At 36.4% G+C, this 23187-nt stretch overlaps 1 protein-coding gene across 2 annotated transcripts in view; it reads right to left on the reverse strand.

Annotated features, from left to right (window-relative positions):
• The window catches only part of CAAP1 (caspase activity and apoptosis inhibitor 1), a 50707-nt gene that overhangs the window by 25397 nt on the left and 2123 nt on the right, over positions 1-23187 (reverse strand). For both annotated transcript variants that reach the window (XM_061199134.1, XM_061199136.1), the window contains exons 2-4: positions 20231-20431; positions 19307-19391; positions 18330-18405 (exon numbers count right to left, since the gene is read on the reverse strand). In XM_061199134.1, coding sequence (XP_061055117.1) covers positions 18330-18405; positions 19307-19391; positions 20231-20431 — 362 coding nt within the window. The remainder of the gene's footprint in view (positions 1-18329; positions 18406-19306; positions 19392-20230; positions 20432-23187) is intronic.

Genomic DNA, 23187 nt, shown 5'->3' on the forward strand with positions numbered 1-23187 from the left:
AGATTACTTACATACAGAGATACTCATATCATATGCAGTAACAGAAGAGAGTAAACACTTAAATGTCCATAGATAGACTTTTGCTATATTCAACAACGGAATAGTATACAGGTGTGTGTGTGTGTGTGTATGAAGCCTTATATGCACTAGGTAGAACAAAATCCAAGAAAAGTCATACTATTAAATGGAAAAAATTAAACAAAAAAAGGTATGGAACAGTTTGCACAGTATGCTACCATTTGTGTGACGAGAAAAACTATACATACACTTATCCATTTGTAAATGTATACAATTTCTCTGGGAGGATACAGAAGAAACTGGTTTACTGTGGTTGCCTACAGGAAGGGATTCAGAATGGGGAACAGAAAAAACAGTGAGACTTATTTTCACTATATACTTTTAAAAACTTTATACTATGTGCATGCATTTACCATTCAAATAAATAAGCTGTTAAATAACACACACAAGATACATGGCTATGTGGGAAAATGTCCTTATTTACTGAAAATTCAAACATAAATATTTAGAATCAACTTACAGTGCTTCAAGAAAATAGATAAAACAAATATGGAAAATTGTAATAATTGTTAAGCCTAGGCAACAGTTATTTGGGGGTTTCATTATACTGTTCTCTCTACTTTTCTATACACTTGACACTTTTCGTAATCAAAAAATAAAAACAAGAACAACCTAATACAGTGAAGTCCCTTTTGTCTAACTCAGACAGATGGTATCACTTAACTGAAAAAAAAAATATTTTATTAACAAGGGAAACACTTTTAAAAGTTACATGTAGGAGGAGCTTCAAGATGGCAGAAGAGTAAGACGTGGAGATCACCTTCCTCCCCACAAATACATCAGAAATACATCTACATGTGGAACACCTCCTACAGAACACCTACTGCACGCTGGCAGAAGACCTCAGACCTCCCAAAAGGCAAGAAACTCCCCACGTACCTGGGTAGGGCAAAAGAAAAAAGAAAAAACAGAGACAAAAGAAGAGGGACGGGACCTGCACCAGTGGGAGGGAGCTGTGAAGGAGGAGAAGTTTCCACACACTAGGAAGCCCCTTCGCGGGCGGAGACTGCGGGTGGCAGAGGGGGGAAGCTTCGGAGCGACGGAGGAGAGTGCAGCCACAGGGGTGCGGAGGGCAAAGCGGAGAGATTCCCGCACAGAGGATCGGTGCCGACCAGCACTCACCAGCCCGAGAGGCTTGTCTGCTCACCCGCTGGGGTGGGCGGGGGCTGGGAGCTGAGGCTCGGGCTTCGGAGGTCAGATCCCAGGGAGAGGACTGGGGTTGGCTTCGCGAACACAGCCTGAAGGGGCTAGTGCGCCACAGCTAGCCGGGATGGAGTCCGGGAAAACGTCTGGAGCTGCCAAAGAGGCAAGAGACTTTTTCTGGCCTCTTTGTTTCCTGGTGCGCAAGGAGAGGGGATTAAGAGCGTCCCTTAAAGGAGCTCCAGAGATGGGCGCGAGCCGCGGTTATCAGCGGGGACCCCAGAGACAGGCATGGGACGCTAAGATTGCTGCTGCCGCCACCAAGAAGCCTGTGTGCAAGCACAGGTCACTCTCCACACCTCCCCTCCCGGGAGCCTGTGCAGTCCTCCAGTGCCAGGGTCCTGTGAGCAAGGGACAACTTCCCCCGGAGAACACACGGCACGCCTCAGGCTGGTGCAATGTCACACGGGCCTCTGCCGCCACAGGCTCGCCTGGAATCCGTACCCCTCCCTCCCCTCGGCCTGAGTGAGCCAGAGCCCCCGAAGGAGCTGCTCCTTTAACCCCGTCCTGTGTGAGCAAAGAATAGATGCCCGCAGGCGACCTACACGCACAGGCAGGTCCAAATCCAAAGCTGAACCCCGGGAGCTGTGCAAAACAAAGAAGGGAAAGGGAAATTTCTCCCAGCAGCCTCAGGAGCAGAGGATTAAATCTCCACAATCAACTTGATGTACCCTGCATCTGTGGAACACCTGAATAGACAACGAATCATCCCAAATTGAGGAGGTGGACTTTAGGAGCAAAGATATACATATTTTTTTCCCTTTTTCTCTTTTTGTGACTGTGTATGTGTATGCTTCTGTGCGTGATTTTGTCTGTATAGCTTTGCTTTTACCATTTTTCCTAGGGTTCTGTCTGTTTTTTTTGTGTGTTTGTTTTTTTTAACTTTTTAAAAATTTTTTCTTAATAATTATTTTTTATTTTAATAACTTTATTTTATTTTATTTTATTTTAATTTATTTTATCTTCTTTCTTTCAATTTTTTCTCCCTTTTATTCTGAGCGGTGTGGATGAAAGGCTCTTGGTGCTCCAGCCAGGCGTCAGGGCTGTGCCTCTGAGATGGGAGACCCAAGTTCAGGACACTTGTCCACAAGAGACCTCCCAGCCCCACGTAATATCAAAAGGCGAAAATCTCCCAGAGATCTCCATCTCCACACCAAGACACAGCTTCACTCAATGACCAGCAAGCTACAGTGCTGGACACCCTATGCCAAACAACTAGCAAGACAGGAACACAACCCCATCCATTAGGAGAGAGGTTGCCTAAAATCATAAGGTCACAGACACCCCAAAAGACACTACCAGACGTGGACCTGCCCACCAGAAAGACAAGATCCAGCCTCATCCACCAGGACACAGGCGCTAGTCCCCTCCACCAGGAAGCCTACACAACCCACTGAACCAACCTTAGCCACTGGGGACAGACACCAAAAACAATGGGAACTATGAACCTGCAGCCTGCGAAAAGGAGACCCCAAACACAGTAACTTAAGCAAAATGAAAAGACAGAAAAACACACAGCAGATGAAGGAACAAGGTAAAAACCCACCAGACCAAACAAATGAAGAGGAAATAGGCAGTCTACCTGAAAAAGAATTCAGAATAATGATAGTAAAGATGATCCAAAATCTTGGAAATAGAATAGAGAAAATACAAGAAACGTTTAACAAGGACCTAGAAGAACTAAAGAGCAAACAAACAGTGATGAACAACACAATAAATGAAATTAAAAATTCTCTAGAAGGTATCAATAGCAGAATAACTGAGGCAGAAGAACGGATACGTGACCTGGAAGATAAAATAGTGGAAATAACTACTGCAGAGCAGAATAAAGAAAAAAGAATGAAAAGAATTGAGGACAGTCTCAGAGACCTCTGGGACAATATTAAACGCACCAACATGCGACTTACAGGGGTCCCAGCAGAAGAAGAGAAAAAGAAAGGGACTGAGAAAATATTGGAAGAGATTATAGTTGAAAACTTCCCTAATATGGGAAAGGAAATAGTTAATCAAGTCCAGGAAGCACAGAGAGTCCCACACAGGATAAATCCAAGGAGAAACACGCCAAGACACATATTGATCAAACTATCAAAAATTAAATACAAAGAAAAATATTAAAAGCAGTAAGGGAAAAACAACAAATAACACACAAGGGAATCCCCCCATAAGGTTAACAGCTGATCTTTCAGCAGGAACTCTGCAAGCCAGAAGGGAGTGGCAGGACATATTTAAAGTGATGAAAGGGAAAAACCTACAACCAAGATTACTCTACCCAGCAAGGATCTCATTCAGATTTGATGGAGAAATTAAAACTTTTACAGACAAGCAAAAGCTAAGAGAATTCAGCACCACCAAACCAGCTTTACAACAAATGCTAAAGGAACTTCTCTAGGCAGGCAACACAAGAGAAGGAAAAGACCTACAATAACAAACCCAAAACAATTAAGAAAATGGTAATAGGAACATACATATCGATAATTACCTTAAATGTAAATGGATTAAATGCTCCAACGAAAAGACACAGACTGGCTGAATGGATACAAAAACAAGACCACTATATATGCTGTCTACAAGAGACCCATTTCAGACCTAGGGACACATACAGACTGAAAGTGAGGGGATAGAAAAAGATATTCCATGCAAATGGAAATCAAAAGAAAGCTGGAGTAGCAATTCTCACATCAGACAAAATAGACTTTAAAACAAAGACTACTACAAGAGACAAAGAAGGACACTATATAATGATCAAGGGATCGATCCAAGAAGATATAACAATTGTAAATATTTATGTACCCAACATAGGAGCACCTCAATACATAAGGCAAATACTAACAGCCATAAAAGAGGAAATCGACAGTAACACAATCATAGTAGTGTACTTTAACACCCCACTTTCACCAATGGACAGATCATCCAAAATGAAAATAAATAAGGAAACATAAGCTTTAAATGATACATTAAACAAGATGGACTTAATTGATATTTATAGGACATTCCATTCAAAAACAACAGAATACACATTCTTCTCAAGTGCTCATGGAACATTCTCCAGGATAGATCATATCTTGGGTCACAAATCCAGCCTTGGTAAATTTAAGAAAACTGAAATCGTATCAAGTATCTTTTCCGACCACAACGCTATGAGACTAGATATCAATTACAGGAAAAAATCTGTAAAAAATACAAACACATGGAGGCTAAACAATACACTACTTAATAACCAAGAGATCACTGAAGAAATCAAAGAGGAAATCAAAAAATACCTAGAAACAAATGACAATGAAAACACGACGACACAAAACCTATGGGATGCAGCAAAAGCAGTTTTAAGAGGGAAGTTTACAGCAATACAATCCTACCTTAAGAAACAAGAAACATCTCAAATAAACAACCTAACCTTACACCTAAAGCAATTAGAGAAAGAAGAACAAAAATACCCCAAAGTTAGCAGAAGGAAAGAAATCAAAAAGATCAGTTCAGAAATAAATGAAAAAGAAATGAAGGAAACGATACCAAAGATCAATAAAACTAAAAGCTGGTTTTTTGAGAAGATAAACAAAATTGATAAACCATTAGGCAGACTCATCAAGAAAAAAAGGGAGAAGACTCAAATCAATACACTTAGAAATGAAAAAGGAGAAGTAACAACTTACACTGCAGAAATACAAAGGATCATGAGAGATTACTACAAGCAACTCTATGCCAATAAAATGGACAACCTGGAAGAAATGGACAAATTCTTAGAAATGCACAACCTCCCGAGACAGTACCAGGAAGAAATAGAAAATATGAATAGACCAATCACAAGCACTGAAATTGAAACTGTGATTAAAAATCTTCCAACAAACAAAAGCACAGGACCAGATAGCTTCACAGGTGAATTCTATCAAACATTTAGAGAAGAGCTAACACCCATCCTTCTCAAACTCTTCCAATATATAGTAGGGGGAAGAACACTCCCAAACTTATTCTACGAGGCCACCATCACTCTGATACCAAAAGTAGAGAAAGATGTCACAAAGAAAGAAAACTACAGGCCAATATCATGGATGAACATAGATGCAAAAATCCTCAACAAAATACTAGCAAACAGAATCCAACAGCACATTAAAAGGATCATACACCATGATCAGCTGGGGTTTATCCCAGGAATGCAAGGATTCTTCAATATATGCAAATCAATCAATGTGATACACCATATTAACAAATTGAAGGAGAAAAACCATATGATCATCTCAATAGATGCAGAGAAAGCTTTCGACAAAATTCAACACCAATTTCTGATAAAAACCCTCCAGAAAGTAGGCATAGAGGGAACTTACCTCAACATAATAAAGGCCATATACGACAAACCCACAGCCAACATCGTTCTCAATGGTGAAAAACTGAAACCATTTCCACCAAGATCAGGAACAAGACAAGGTTGCCCACTCTCACCACTATTATTCAACATAGTTTTGGAAGTTTTAGCCACAGCAATCAGAGAAGAAAAAGAAATAAAAGGAACCCAAATCGGAAAAGAAGAAGTAAAACTGTCACTGTTTGCAGATGACATGATACTATATATACAGAATCCTTAAGATGCTACCAGAAAACTACTAGAGCTAATCAATGAATTTGGTAAAGTTGCAGGATACAAAATTAATGCACAGAAATCTCTAGCATTCCTATACACTAATGATGAAAAATCTGAAAGTGAAATTAAGAAAACATTCCCATTTACCACTGCAATAAAAAGAATAAAATATCTAGGAATAAACCTACCTAAGGAGACAAAAGACCTGTATGCAGAAAACTACAAGACACTGATGAAAGAAATTAAAGATGACACAAATAGATGGAGAGATATACCATGTTCTTGGATTGGAAGAATCAACATTGTGAAAATGACTCTACTACCCAAAGCAATCTACAGATTCAATGCAATCCCTATCAAACTACCATTGGCATTTTTCACAGAACTAGAATAAAAAATTTCACAATTTGTATGGAAACACAAAAGACCCCGAATAGCCAAAGCAATCTTGAGAAAGAAAAATGGAGCTGGAGGAATCAGGCTCCCTGACTTCAGACTATACTACAAAGCTACAGTAATCAAGACAGTATGGTACTGGCACAAAAACAGAAATATAGATCAATGGAACAGGATAGAAAGCCCAGAGATAAACCCACACACATATGGTCACCTTATCTTTGATAAAGGAGGCAAGAATATACAGTGGAGAAAAGACAGCCTCTTCAATAAGTGGTGCTGGGAAAACTGGACAACTACATGTAAAAGTATGAAATCAGAACACTCCCTAACACCATACACAAAAATAAACTCAAAATGGATTAAAGACCTAAATGTAAGGCCAGACACTATCAAAGTCCTAGGGGAAAACATAGGCAGAACACTCTATGACATAAATCACAGCAAGATCCTTTTTGACCCATCTCCTAGAGAAATGGAAATAAAAACAAAAATAAACAAATGGGACCTAATGAAACTTAAAAGCTTTTGCACAGCAAAGGAAACCATAAACAAGACAAAAAGACAACCCTCAGAATGGGAGAAAATATTTGCAAATGAAGCAACTGACAAAGGATTAATCTCCAAAATGTACAAGCAGCTCAATATCAAAAAAACAAACAACCCAATCCAAAAATGGGCAGAAGACCTAAATAGACATTTCTCCAAAGAAGATATACAGATTGCCAACAAACACATGAAAGAATGTTCAACATCATTAATCATTAGAGAAATGCAAATCAAAACTACTATGAGATATCATCTCACACCAGTCAGAATGGCCATCATCAAAAAATCTATAAACAATAAATGCTGGAGAGGGTGTGGAGAAAAGGGAACCCTCTTGCACTGTTGGTGGGAATGTAAATTGATACGGCCACTATGGAGAACAGTATGGAGGTTCCTTAAAAAACTAAAAATAGAACTACCATATGACCCAGCAATCCCACTACTGGGCATATACCCTGAGAAAACCATAATTCAAAAAGAGTCACATACCAAAATGTTCATTGCAGCTCTATTTACAATAGCCAGGACATGGAAGCAACCTAAGTGTCCATCGATAGATGAATGGATAAAGAAGATGTGGCACATATATAAAACGGAATATTACTCAGCCATAAAAAGAAACGAAATTGAGTTATTTGTAGTGAGGTGCATGGACCTAGAGTTTGTCATACAGAGGGAAGTCAGAAAGAGAAAAACAAATACCGTATGCTAACACATATATATGGAATCTAAGGGGAAAAAAATGGTCATGAAGAACCTAGGGGCAAGATGGGAATAAAGACACAGACGTACTAGAGAATGGACTTGAGGATATGGGGAGGAGGAAGGGTAAGCTGTGACAAAGTGAGAGAGTGGCATGGACATACATACACTACCAAATGTTAAATAGCTAGCTAGTGGGAAGCAGCCACATAGCACAGGGAGATTAGCTCGGTGCTTTGTGACCACCTAGAAGGGTGGGATAGGGAGGGTGGGAGGGAGGGAGCCGCAAGAGGGAAGAGATATGGGGATATATGTATATGTATAATTGATTCACTTTGTTATAAAGCAGAAACTAACACACCATTGTAAAGCAATTATACTCCAATAAAGATGTTAAAAAAGAAAAGAAAAAGAAAAAATAAGTTACATATATAATTTAAGCTTTTTAGGTTAACATAAAACAGAAATGTATCTTCATTCATCAGTCTTTGGATATGAAGCCTTATCTTTGATATGAATCCATGGAAAAGACTTCAGGCTCATCCTACTCATATAAGTCATTGACTACATCTCTACTTTTGGCTTATTTAAAACACAAAAATCTGAGTGCAGAAAAAAATAACCCTTTTTATTTATACAGTGCTGCCCAAACTTTTACTGTTGTTATCCCACAGCTAAAAACAACTGCACTTTGAGTTTTTCCAAAGCATTCAGCGTGATCAAATAATCTTTTTATAGTGATATTTCACCTGTTTTTGCATATAACTATATTGTAAAACTACAGTAACTGCATTGGAAACAAATACAAGTGACTCTTGGTAAGCAAAAACTTCAAATGGTGGGAGAAGTGCACCAGCGTATTAAAGAATAATCATTAACAAACAGTTTAGTGCACTTAACATCAGTGAACTTATTTTTCAAGTGAAATGGAAAAGACAGTTAATACAAAGAATCAGATAAGTGATTAAGAAAATCTTAAATTTTTTTAAAAAAGTGATAAGGGAAGAGCAGAGAAAAGGAAAACTTCCTGCTTACATCTAATCTAGTGCTTGAGCAGCAAGATGAGGCATTAAAATGACTGATGGGAAAACAACAACAGATACAGTTTAAAAATCAGCTTTCTGTAACACAAAGAAAGATTTTTTGTGTGTGTAGACAGTTACAAAACCAGAAAATCCTTCCCAAGACCCTCAAAATTCCCCAACAGAAAACACAGTTGCAATTCAAATGAAAAGCCTATCTAAGACCTCTGAGAAGCTCAGGCCCTCCCATTCCAAGGAATGTTCTAAAGATTCTAGAGAGGTGCCTATCTGCTAAATATTTAAAAAGAACTGGGTCAAGATCTGCTTCAAAGTTATCAAGTTGAAAGAAGTTGAAAGGAGGGGGTTTAAAATAATATGGGAGGAAACATAGTGGGTGATAGGTATTCAAGCGTTCATCGTACACTGAAATTTTTCATAATAGAGTTAAAACAAACAAGTAACTGTTACAAAACAACCTCATACATTCCAGAGTGGGTTATATGAGTTAGATGAATCACAGGTCAATTTCTGAAGGTACTATTTCTAATAAGCCCGGGTCTAGGGTCTACCTGAGGCTTATTTTTGTATCTATTGATAAAAATGTTTACTTAATTACGTACTGTAGATTTATGCTGCCCATTAATTCAATGCTCCGGAGCACTGTAAATTTTATTCAAATGCTTTATTCCTTTGAAGCTTAATAATAGCAGTTTATGAAGGACTCTTTTATTCCCAACAAGTTTAGTTTTATTGACACTTACTGAGAGTTCAGCATTTCGCTGAGTACTATTGCCCCTTTGAAAGTTACTTATACATACATAATCCAAGGACTGCGTTGCTTGAATTGGAACAAATCAAACTCAGTACTCTAATGCCAGCTGAGCTGAACCCACAAGACAGCTATAACTCATCAAAAAGCACATGAATGCATCTCCCTTACTAAAAACAAAAGAAAAACTAACGCTTTTTATTCAACTAACAAACGGCATCAGAGTTCTACCACATATCACTATTAGGGTTGTTGTTCAAATTATATGTATTACCTAAAAGCTCTAAGGCCTGTTCAGGAGTATCTTACTTTTTCAGGAAGTTAATCATCCAAAACTAGAATCTGATAATAACTAATTTAGAACATGCCCATCCTCTGCTAAGGAGCAGTGACTAGGATCAATAGTTCCAGAACACTCCTACAGAACCTACTTGGCAGTATACCTTAGTTTGAGAATCTCGATTTTTAAATTTCTTTGCCTTCTAGAACTGGGATATTATCTCATCACTGCTTATTATCCACAGAGAAATACAACTTCATTTCCACTAACGTCTCCCTCAATATCATTCACTAAAAGCATATTAATTTAAAATTCATAAAGGTATTTATTAAATCAATTCTAAAACACTGTTAAGATTTCCCTAAAGTGTTTGTATTTTTATTCTTTTTATATAAAACCTCAATCCTGATTATTTTATTGCACTATTCAAGACTTAAATTTCATTACAAACATATTCTTTAGGGTGTAATCATCTCACATTATAGGCCAAGCTAATACCTGTTCTCATTTTTAGTGCTACTTTAGCTCTAATAAAGCTTCTTTTCCAAATGAAGAGAGCGCTCTGATTCCAGGCATATTACCTTATTTACTTAAAATTGTTGTTCTTGTTAAGCAACTTGTAATCCGTAACATGTGCAAATCTTGTCACAATATCTAAGTTTTAAAACACTGCAAAATTATAAATGCTAAAATTTTTAGACTATCTCAGTACAATACAAAGTTGCTCATTTACTTACCTAAGGTGAACTAAAGTGACAGACAATCCCATCCCTCACCTTTTTAAAAATGAAGATATTTAGAAACTACGAATGTTCCATCTTCATAGTTCCTGCATCTCATTCCTATTAAAATTGTTATAAGTTAACACTCACTAATTTCAAGTTTCAAAGTAGTACACTGTCAAAAATTTCTTATAACTACTACTTTCTTTTTCCTTTAGGTAGTAAAAAAGAACTATTGTAAAGTAAGTATGAGTAAGCAATCAAAATTTTAAAAAGCAGTATAGATCAAAAGAGCTTGCGGGAAAAAACATGTATTTGAAAGCTGACCTTAGAAGATAAATATAACTTAAAAATATAAAGCTAACAATGTGAGGAGATCATATAAAACTGAAAATATAAATTTAGATTTTTTTCCCTTGTGCATAAACATTTGTGTGTACTTCTGTATTTTCAAACTTTTAATGGTTTACGAGAAAAGTAATTTACATAGGGCATATTAAATACCATATATATACACATACGCATACATATACCTCATACTGAAGGTTGTCACTTTACAGCTTCTTAGATAATTCTAAGAAGCTATTAATGTTATGTCCTTTCCCATAAACAGCACAATAAAAGCACACAGGTTGCTGTTAAAAGAAAATATCAAAATTTTCACGTGTCTTTAATACCATAGACTGCTTTATCTAGACCTATTTAAAATTCTTTTTGTTCATCAAAATTGGGATAAAAAGGTAAAGGTGTATGTCTCAGTTGATAAGACACTGACAAACTGACAGAACTGGTTCCAAGGCAAACCTTTGGCCTTTATGTATTTTCCCTTGAATCAGAGTTTCATTTTCTAGACATTCTGTAAATTAGGCATATAGGCAAGTGAAGTACTATGTGGCAAAGTGAAACATATATATGCCACTCAAAAAGAGAGTACCTACACTCAGCTCCAAATTTTTTTTGCCCTCTCAGGAAAGGTTGCTTGATCTGATTTTCAAGCAACTCAGAAATCCAAACTTTGGTGTGTTATCACTTGATTTTTAAATGCTGGAACTATTTGAAAATTTTTAAAATATTTAAATTGAGCAAAACATCTCTATGGTTACAGGCAACAATCTAAAACTCTGGCTTATGTCTAGGTTTTAATCAAGTACCTTGCATAGTTTTCTATTGCCACTGTAACAAAAATCACCACAAATTTAGTGGCTTAAAACAATGTGAATTTATTATCTTACAGTTCTGGAGGTCAGAAATCCCAAATTAGTCTTAACGACACTAGAATCAAGGTGTAGGTAGTGTTACATTTCTTCTGGAGAATCCATTTCCTTGTCTTTTCCAGCTTCTGCAAGATCACCTGCATTCCTTAGCTTGTGGCTCCTTTTTCCATCTTCAAAGTACATCACTCCAATCTCTGCTTCCATCATTCCATCTCTTTTAGCTGCCTTTGACCAGTTAATTACTCCCCACCACCAATGTTGCATGCGTGTGTGTGTGTGTGTGTGTGTGTGTGTGTGTGTTTGTTTTTTTCTGGTCTAAATGCATTTGCTAGAACCTCCAAGAAACATTGAAAATGAATGATCCTGTCTGATTCGTCATTTAAATTCACCAAGTGGGTAGTTAAGCTTGGTAAAATGGTCATTATCATATCTGAATAGTTTTCTACTATATCTTTTTTACCTACAGCTTATATTAGAAATGGCTGCTGAATATTAGCAAAGGCCTTTTTAGCATCTACTTATCTGACCATGTAATTTTTCTCCTTTAATTTGTTGAAATGAATTATGCTAATAGACTTTCTAATTAAGTCTCCTGTAAATTCCTGGAGTAAATCCTACTTGGTCAGTAGCAATAATTACCCACTGATACACTGCTGGATTCTATATGCTAATGTTGCACTTATAATTTTTACATCTATATTCACAAGTGAGAAGGCCTATAATCCCCTGCACACTTTTTTGGCACTATTTATGAAATTTGGGATATTAAAGCTATGCAGAAATCATAAAGTAAACTGAAGATCTTTTCATCTTTTTCTAGGGCTTGGACTAATTTAAATAACACAGGTGTAATCTGTTTGAAAATAGTAACAGATGGCATTATTGAATGTTTTATTAGCTGTAAACACATTACATGTATCAACTCATGTAAATAATAATTCAGTTGTGAATTCACCTTGTCTTTTTCAACAGATCTCTATTCACCTTTCTAATTTCTTCTTTGTTAATCTCTTCAAGTTTTCCACTTTTGGGAGAATTTGGTTAATTTGTATTTTGATAGAATACCATACATTTGCTCCCTTCAAGTTTGTTTATACAACGCTGCATGTGGATTCTCATTATTCTTTTAAACTCATACATGCCTATGATTCTGTCTCTTCCTTTCTCACTAATCTCAATTTTAATTGCTCTCTACTTATTTCCTTAATCAGACCGAAGAAGAGTTTATCTTATTTTCTTGTCTTTACAAAAATCAAGTTAATAAATTTAAATTTAATTATCCTTTTGTTTTCTGTTTCTTAGTTTTAATGTTTACCTTTGTTGTTTCATTTTTCCAACTTTCTTTTGGTTTATTTTGTTATTTTTAAAACTCCTTTAAGATGTGAACTAAGTTCCTGGGCTAGTCATTAAGCTTTTCTCTCTCATATCTAAATCTTCTCTTTAAATTTAGCTTTGAAATACTAACAATCAAACAGAGCACAGGAATTCCAACTGGATCCTGGATCAGAATCAGTTAATTAATTAAAATAAATAAGTAAACTATAAATTTTTTTTAGTAATTGGGGAAATTTTATATGGGCAATATATTAGATGATATTTGAATTACTGTTTATTTCTGAAAAGTGATGATGGCATTGTGGCTGTAAGACTCTTATTTTTAGGAAGTACATACTGAATTGTTTAAGCATGAAATGTTATGACATCTGTAACTTATTTTTTAATAGGTTATGAGCTGAACTGTTTCCCCACAAAGAATTCATATGTGAAACCCTAACCCCAGTGCCTAAGAATGTTGACTGTTGTGGAGATAGGGCCTTTATAAAGCTAATTAACTTAAAATAAGGTCATTATGGTAGGTGCTAATCCAATCTGACTAGTGTCCTTATAAGGGGAGATTAAGACACAGGGAGAGACACCAGGGGGACACACACAGAGAAAGACGACCAAGTGAAAAGGCAGCAAGAGGGTGGCCATCTGCAAGCCAAGGAGAGAGGCCTCAGAGAAAACAACCCTGCCAGTACCCTGATCTGGACTTTCAGCCTCCAGAACTGTGAGAAAATAAATTTCTGTTGTTTAAGCCAGGCAGTCTGTGGTATTCTGCTATGGCAGCTCTAGCAACCTAATACAAATGGCTCTTGGGGAAAAAGGATAAATGTAAGGAGAGAGTAAAAGCAAAAATGGCAAGATGTTAATGTTGCTGAATCTATGTAGAGGGTATATGGATGTTCATTACATCATTCTTTCAACTTTTATATAAGTTTGAAGTTTTCCAAAATAAAAAGTTTGGGGAAAAAAATTTCACTGGGAAATTTATACACACACACATACATGTAAGTTTGTATTTGTTTGTTAAAGCTGCCATAACAAAATACCAAAGGCTGGCTGGCTTAAACGACAATAATGTGTTTCTCACAGTTCCGCAAGGTAGAAGTCTAAGATCAAGGTGTCTGCAGGTTTGGTTTCTTCTGAGGCTTGCAGATGGCTGCCTTCTGGCTGTGTCCTCACATGGCTCTTCTCTGTGTGTGCCCAGCCCTGGAGTCTTCCAGTGTACTCAAATATTCTTTTCTTATAAGGATAACAATCAGATAGGATTAACTTAATCACCTCTTTTTTTAAAAAAAGATTTATTTATTATTTATTTGTTTATTTATTTTATTTTTATTTTTGGCTGCGTCAGGTCTTAGTTGCGGCACTCGGGCTCTTCATTGCCGTGCGCGGGCTTCTCTCTAGTTGTGGTGTGCAGGTTTTCTCTTCTCTAGTTGTGGTGCACAGGCTCCAGGGCACATGGGCTCTGTAGTCTGAGGCACGCGGGCTCTAGTTGAGGCATGCGAGCTCAGTAGTTGTGGTGCGTGGGCTTAGCTGCCCCACGGCATGTGGGATCCCAGTTCCCTGACCAGGGATTGAACCCACATCCCCTGCATTGTAAGGTGGATTCTTTACCACTGAACCACCAGGGAAGTCCCATTTACCTCTTTAAAGACCTTATCTCCGATGAGATTACATTCAGAGGTGGTAGGGGTTAGGGATTTCCACATATGAATTTTGAAGGGACATAATTCAGCCCATAACCAGGTGTTTTCTCGTTATCCTTGCCCTTACAGTCTTAAGTCTTTAAATCAAAAATTTTAATTCTATCATTTCTTCAATACTTTTCTAGCTATTTGTTTCTCTTTCTATAATTTCTAGTATGTTCAGGATAGGCCTAAAATTGTCTTCCAGGTAGCCATGAGTTAAACATAAGGATTTATACTTTTTGTGTGTGGTTTTTATTATTCTGTATTTATTTATTCAACTTGATTTCTTAGGACAATGATGTAGCCCCCAGTCATAGCTAACCTCTTTATCAGTTTGTCTCCTAAGTTTAGGAATTCAGAATTTATTTTTAGTTCCTAAAACTACATTTGTGGGGACTTCCTTGGTGGCACAGTGGTTAAGAGTCCACCCAACAATGCAGGGGACACAGGTTCGAGCTCTGGTCTGGGAAGATCCCACATGCCGCAGAACAACTAAGCTTGCGTGCCACAACTACTGAGCCTGTGCTCTAGAGCCCACGAGCCACAACTGCTCAGCCCACGTGACACAACTAATGAGCCTGTGCTCTAGAGCCCGAGCCACAACTACTGAGCCCACGTGCCACAACTAATGAAGCCTGCACACCTGGAGCCCGTGCTCTGCAACAAGAGAAGCCACCAGCCCCCACTCGCTGCAACTAGAGAGAGCCTGTGTGCAGCAACGAAGACCCAACGCAGCCAAAGATAAAAAGATAAATAAATAAATAAATAAATTTATTAAAAAAAAAAAAAACTACACTTGTGCTCTAATTGTACTTCTTTGAGAGTTTTCATTATTTTGTTAAAGTTTTCTTTCCTATAGTCTATTAAATTCTGTGTTCCACAGAAGCTACCTATTCAACTTATTCAGCTTCATTTTCCTCTCTCAAATTATTGAATTCCTTTAATTGGTCTTTGCCTACTCGTAACTGTTCCCTCAGCATCTGGACAGCTCAGACTACTGTTATTTATTAGAGAGTAAAAAACCAGCAGGTAATAAAAAACATGGAAATTTTCAGCACCAAGGACCAAACATGTTAACTAACTTAGCCCTCTGTTGAAGCACTGGAACGAGGTTTTTATAAGTCTGCCCACCAGGTTCAGTTCTCTTCTATAGAGATTAACAGGACTGAATTGTCTGTCCTTTTAAGCACAAAGCACATAGCAAATGTCAGGAACATGCACTAAAGCCAGCATCTTCTCACATTAACTCCCTGTCCCACCTTCATTGTTTCACACTGCAGTATATCTTCCCATTCATAACTAAGATTATTAATAATAAAATAGTAAACAAATAATAACAAACAAGTCACATTAGCTCATTTAATCCCAATAATCCTATTGAAGCAAGGATTACCCACATTTTACAAATGTATAAAGTGATTTTAGGGAAGGTTAAGTGTCTTAAAGCCAGGTCCATTAACATGAATGCTTATATAATCTCTTCAGAACTAACATTCCTCCTACTTCCACATTCATTTGTGTGACCTCAGGTACACAAATCTTTCTGGGCCTTATCTTTCCATTTGTAAAATGATGATGGTAATACCACCTACCTCACAAGGTTGTTGTACAAACCCAATGAGTGAATGAAGGCATATAAAGTGATTAGAACAGTGTCTGGCATACAACACTTACTGGCTCAGTAAGTGTTAGCTTTAATATTATTATTTACCTGGCATCTTTAGCTTATTTGGCATCTTCTAGCTTAGTATTATTATTTATTTGGCATCTTGTAGCTTTTTTTTTTAAAGCCTATATTCTCAAATAACTCAAAAGAATCCCAATGATCTGGCACTTATCAGGTCCACAAGTGGCTACTATGACAGTTTTGGGTAATATTTGTGATTGCTTAACCTGCTCATTGCAGCATTTAAAAGCTAACATGATCTGTCTTACAGTAACATTGTAAAAGTGGGTTCTTCGCAATAGTCACTTTGAATCTTATCACCATTTTTTTCATTAGAAAAGTTCAGCAGTCAAATACTGTATTTTGTTGTAATTTTTTTTTTAAGAGAATTAAGTTTCTAATCTGATTGGCTATCCATCAGATGGCTTCTAGCAGTAGAAAAGGTAGCATTAATGTTCAGGTGTGAACAATAAAGGACTTAAACTTGACAACACCTCAAAAACTGGGAAAAATAAACAGAGGCAAACAAAGAGGCAAAACATTTGCCTTAAATAAAGGCAAACAAATGTAATCAAGCAGAAGTTGATGCTCTGTAAGAAACATCAAGAAGCAAGACGGTTAATTTAGATAATTTAAGAAACTAAGGACTTCCCTGGTGGCGCAGTGGTTAAGAATCTGCCTGCCAATGCAGGGGACACGGGTTCGATCCCTGATTCAGGAAGATCCCACATGTTGCAGAGCAACTAAGCCCATCATGTGCCACAACTACTGAGCCTGCTGCGTTCTAGAGCCCGCGAGCCACAACTACTGAGCCCACGTGCCACACCTACTGAAGCCCGCATGCCTAGAGCCCATGCTCCACAACAACAGAAGCCACTGCAAAGAGAAGCCCACGCACCGCAACGAAGAGTAGCCCCCGCTCACTGCAACTAGAGAAAGCTTGTGCACAGCAACAAAGACCCAACGCAGCCAAAAATAAATGAATAAATAAATAAATAAAAAGAAAAAAAGAAAAGAAACTAAAAAGTACTAAAAAGTGACAAGCCTTGTAAATGGTTAAACTATCTGAACTAGATTAGCATACTACATAGACAATTTAAAGCTAAGTATTTTGAAGGAAAATCAATAGCAAGACTTTTTAGAAATGTATACATTTTCTACTCTGTAGGTAAGTATAAATCATCCTGTGACACTCCTAGGCAAGATGTATGTGATGACCAAAAATCTACTGATTATGAGGCAACCAAGATACAATGATTTCTTCAATACTTCAGTATAAGTAGATTATTTGATGCCCTCTACAGTTATAACATGAAATTAAATTATCTTTTTTCAGTGATACTTACCCAATAGCATTGTATTAGAAATGAAAATATACTCAAGGTTTCAGGTTAAATATGTGCTACTTATTTATGCTACTGCCTCTGGTTATCTGTTTTTATTTGTGCTACTGCCTATAGCCAAACTCTGCAAACAGAGATAAAAGTCAGTCTTTGGCAACTACCAAAAAAAAAATTGTTTTAGTCAAAAATCATCAATAGATGATAAAATCAGTGGGTGAAAGTTTGATGAGCCCATGGCAGAGCAGAATAATCTAGAAAAAGAAATTAGCATGTTGCTTCTTGATTAGTCAGCATCCCAAAACATCAGGTATTTTTCATCATCACAATAATCAAATTATATGTACCTATATAAAGTGAACCACCTTACTATCTCAGCTGTGAAAAGAAGCTATTATCACCAAACATTAATAGGTATGTAGAAGATATTCAGCGAGATAAAGTCTTCTAAACTACTAACATAATGTTTGGTAGAGTAAGTATAATACTTAATAAACAGTGGGTATCGCTAGTGATACGTATATTCAAATTCCAAATGAGAAATGTGATTCTGCTTGAGGTTGGCATTGTTGCAGTTCTATATCTGAGCAGTAGTTTAAGAAAATCATCTTAATCCTGAAAGCAATTAACTTCATTCTCATATATACCAAAAAGACTAATCATTACAAGTAAAAAAATCAATCCAACATTGTTGAATAACTTTATATAAATATAACACAGAAAAACAATCACATTCTTGAGGTAAGAAATCACCAAAGGGATAACAAAGAAATTCTGAAATAAAAATGAAAGTTTTTAACTTACTGACTAACTAAATCAGATCCCATCTTAGAGCCATCATCTGCCTCTTCTTCCATATCAGAGTCCATACCATTGTCACCTTATGAATGACATAAAAAAAATAGAAAGCATGCTCATAGAATGTCAGAGTGATTTAATCATTATACAGAAAGTGTCATGTATAAAGTGACGATTAAAAAACTTGAGAGTTGCTGAAAGATGACATTTTTAATTGCTTATATTTAAAATGCCTTATTAGGTATTTGTCATTGCCTTCCCTTTATCTATTTTATAAATGTACAAAATATATATAAGCAAGAATGTGTGTACATATAATACTTACAAACTATACACACATGTATACATCTATTACCATTTTACATTTAAAAAAGATGTTATCTCTGGAAATTGAAATTCTCCATTTTTTTGTTCCTTCTCCTGTAATGCTAATGCTAATATCCTTGTAGAGTCCAAAAAGAAAAGCTTTAAAATCCAAAATTCTACAGGTAATATATACAAAGAAGAGTCTTACTTCAGGCAGACAGATAAATGTTGGCAATTCTTCTAACTCTGCATTTGGGTCTTATTAGAGCAGAAATGGTATTCAACAGATAATTAAAAGCAGTAAGAATATAAAGCAGAAAATTTTAAAATATTTTAAGAGAAGGCTTTGCCTTCTCAATAAGTAATTTTTTTATAGCATTTTGGGTAAACATTTTTTATTTCATTTTTTTATTGTGCACAAACTTAATGTTCTTACCTACACAACTGATTTGGAGAAACCATACATACATCAAAAAGTCCATTCCTGAGATGCTATTCTGATATGTAAACTATATTTCTGTACAAACAGAGGTAAAAATACTCAGTGATTACCCAATAATAAAATTAAAGTAACAGTCAAGTTAAAAAAAAACAACAAAAAAAAGAATACCTCAGGATTTATGCTAAGTATAGTATTAACCACTAAGTTACCAGAAGGTAGAAATACGCATTCTTACCTTCAAGAATCTTCAAGATTTTTTTTTCAGACAGGAGCTCTAACTGTTCCTGGCACAGTTTTTTAATTTCTTCTATTGAACAGTTCTAAAGAAAATGACATTTTAAAAAACGCATTTATATAACACAGCACCAATGTAAACTAGAAAACAGCAACCGTTTAAAAAAAAAAAAGTCTGCTAAGCAAAATCCTACAGTAAAATAAATTAAAAGCCACATAAATTTTTTTCTGGGATGAAATGTGAAGACCTGCCAGTTAACATGTAAACATTATAATTTATAGAGTTTTGATTTGGATATATAAAGTCATGTTTATTATGAAAGAACTGAAGAATAAGTAGGTGCCCAGATATTCTTAATAGCAGCCTACTTATGTTAAGTAATACCTCTAAAGGCTTAAATATTCAAGTCCTAGTTCCATACATCTTAGATATATATGATGTTGGGCTTAACTTGTCCACGGCTTTTTTTCCACATCTGTAAAATTAGAATACCATGTATTTCCCTGAATAATTTTCAGAGATAAATATATGAAAACATTTACGAATTTAATGAAATATAGGCTATTACCAACTATCATTGCATACTGTTACACAGTAGTACACTACTTCTTACGGCACCAGAAAGAATCAGTATACCTCTAACTTAGTTACTTAAACTGCCTGTATTTAATAGAATAATTTCCAGAAGGTCAAAAAATTCCTTACCTAAATATAGTAAAGTACCCTATTTCTTCCCGGCAAATTTTTAAATATACAAAGCCATTTACGGTTCTACAAAATCCCTTCTTTATATCTTTTTGAAGTAGCTCATATTAGTTGGAAACATCCAATTATAATTTCCATTAAGTAAAATGATTGCTATAAAAAAAGTGTTTGTATATTTCTGTATATGTGGATAGCCTGATAATGTATGTAATGAAGTACCTTTAACACATCAGGAAGCATCTTCTGTAACTTCTTCTCTCCTATGATACAGAAACACTGCTGAAGCATTTCTTTTTTGTCTGATATATAGAAACTAACTGGTTTTAATGCCACAGTCAGGTCTAATCCACCTTCTTCAAGGTCACTGTGCTCTGCCAAGAATAACTCTTTTTCCAGAGTTGGCAAAAGATATTTGGCTTCCTAAAATTAAAAGAGATAAAGAACCATTAAACAATAGAAATATGTCTATAATGTCATACATTTTCATTTAATAAAATCTTCATTAAACATTTCCAAATTCTTTTTTTGCACAAATTATTTATTTAAAACCATAGGAAAGATTATTTAATTGCTCAGTATTCTTTGAAGTTACTCTCCACTCTGTAATTATCGATAAATTGAGAAAAAGTGATGAGATAATATCTTAGGACACACAAATGAAAATATACTCAATACTGAATGATTTCCTACAATTTTAGACTTGTGGAATACGATATTCCTCCAGCAGACAATTCACCCAAGAATTTTATGTATGCGTTGTCATTCTTCTTAATTCATAAAAAGAAATGGGATAACAGCAAAAATGTTATAAACCACAAATATTATATAATAAAGTATCATTGCTTACCAGAAGCTACTGTCATTTTTTAAAATAAAGATTTCTTTTTTAAAAATATTTATTTATTTATTTTTGGTGGCATTGGGTCTTAGTTGCAGCACATGGGCTCTGTAGTTTGCAGCGCGCAGGCTCTCTAGTTGAGGCGCATGGGCTCAGTAGTTGCAGCGCGCAGGCTTAGTTGCCCCGCGGCATGTGGGATCTCGGTTCCCCAACCAGGGATCGAACCCGCGTCCCCTGCATTGGAAGATGGATTCTCAGCCCCTGGGCCACCAGGGAAGTTTCTATCATTTTAAAAACTGTTATATATCTAATGATATTCAAAGCAGGCAAGTAATTTAAGACATTTCAATCAATTTTACCTATCTCCCAAATCTATCCAGTCTCTCCAAATCTACTGCCATAATCCTGATCCAAGGTACCATCCTCTTTTTGCCTAGATTATCTCAGTAGCACTTAACTGGACTCCCTACATCTAATCTGAGGTCTTGTCAATCTGTTTGGTATACTGTCACCAAAATGGATTTTATAAAATGCACATATACTCATCCTTCCTATTTACTGATATAAGCTGTCAATGACTTCCCACTGTTCTTAGGGTAATATAGTCTATTAGGTCCTTCATATTCATTGTGTTCCAAACACAATGACCTTGTCTGAACTACTCAAACATAAGGTGTTCTCCCTTCATTTCATACAGGCAGGGCTTTTGTACACACTGTTCTTCTGTCTAGGAGAGTCTTTCTTCCCCACTTCCCCATCACTTTATACTCCCAAGATCAACAAACTGAGGTATCAATTTAAAAGTCATTTCCTCAGGAAAATCCCTAACTATATTATTCAAGTAGGTTTCCTTTTTATACTTTCTAATGCAATTGTTTAAAATGCAGTTTAAAAACAGGCTAATTTTAAAGAATACTACGATAATTACACTGAAAAAGCAAAGGTTAGCTCTTGTTCTAATTGCTCACAAAGCAATTCAGGTGTTAGCAAGGATGTAAAGGAACTGAACTCCCATACAGTACTAGTAGGAATATAAAATAGTGCAGCTGGTTTGGAAAACGGTTTGTTCCTTATAAAGTTGCCATATGATGCAGAAATTTCATTCCTGGATATATATCCAAAAGAAATGTAACCATAATATCTGCACAGAAACTGGCACACAAATGCTCACAGCAGCATTATGCGTAATAGCCAAAAGTTGGAAACAATCCAAATGTCTATCAATTGATAAATGAAAAAATTAAATGTGGTATTAGCCACACAATGAAATATTATTCAGCTACAAAAAGAAATGAAGTACTGATATGTGTTAAAACATGGGCAGACTCTGAAAAAAAAATATGTTAGGTGAGAGAAGCCAGACACAAAAGATCACATATGATTCTATTCATATAAAATGCCCAGAACAGGGAAATTTATAAGTCTATAGAGGGGACTTCCCTGGTGGCTCAGTGGTTAAGAATCCGCCTGCCAATGCAGGGAACACGGGTTCGAGCCCTGGTCTGGGAAGATCCCACGTGCCGCAGAGCAACTAAGCCCGTGTGCCACAACTACTGAGCCTGCGCTCTAGAACCACGCGCCACAACTACTGAAGCCGGCACGCCCTAGAGCCCGTGCTCCGCAACAAGAGAAGCCACCACAATGAGACGCCCACACATCGCAACTAAGAGTAGCCCCGCTCACCACAACTAGAGAAGGCCCGCGCGCAGCCACGAAGACCCAACGCAGCCAAAAAAAAAATCTATAGAGATAGAAAGTAGATTAGTGATTGCCTAGGGATGGAATGGGTGTATGGGTGTAGGGGTAGTAGGGATGACGGCTAAAAATTACACATAGGGTTTCTTCTGGGGATGATGAAAATATTTTAAAATTGACTACAGTGATGGTTGCACCACTCTGTGAATATACTCAAAAACCAGTGAACTGTATACTTGAAATTAGTGAATTGTACGGTATGTGAATTATATCTCTATAAAGCTGTTAACAACAACGATAGGGAATGCAATACACAACAAATATTATGGCACTATTGGAATTTTGCAATGTTCTCTACATGCCTAACATATAATGACTTCTTTTTTTCTTTTACAAATACAGTTACTTCTCATGAGAAGTACAGTTTAGTTCTGTATGCAAATGCTTATAGAATCCTTATTATTGGTCTCCCCATAATAATAAAGAGTACTAAAGACATGGAAACTATTTAAGATAAGAATGGTGATATCCAAAACTGAATCTAAAAGGGGTGGAAAAAATGCATAGATCTATAACTATTGAAGAATTTGGGGAAAAAAAGATGGCGGTTAAGGGAAAAAAAAACTACCCCTAGAAAAATCCA

The sequence above is a fragment of the Eubalaena glacialis genome, chromosome 9 (genome assembly GCF_028564815.1).
Source record: "Eubalaena glacialis isolate mEubGla1 chromosome 9, mEubGla1.1.hap2.+ XY, whole genome shotgun sequence".
Classification (NCBI taxonomy): Eukaryota; Metazoa; Chordata; class Mammalia; order Artiodactyla; family Balaenidae; genus Eubalaena; species Eubalaena glacialis.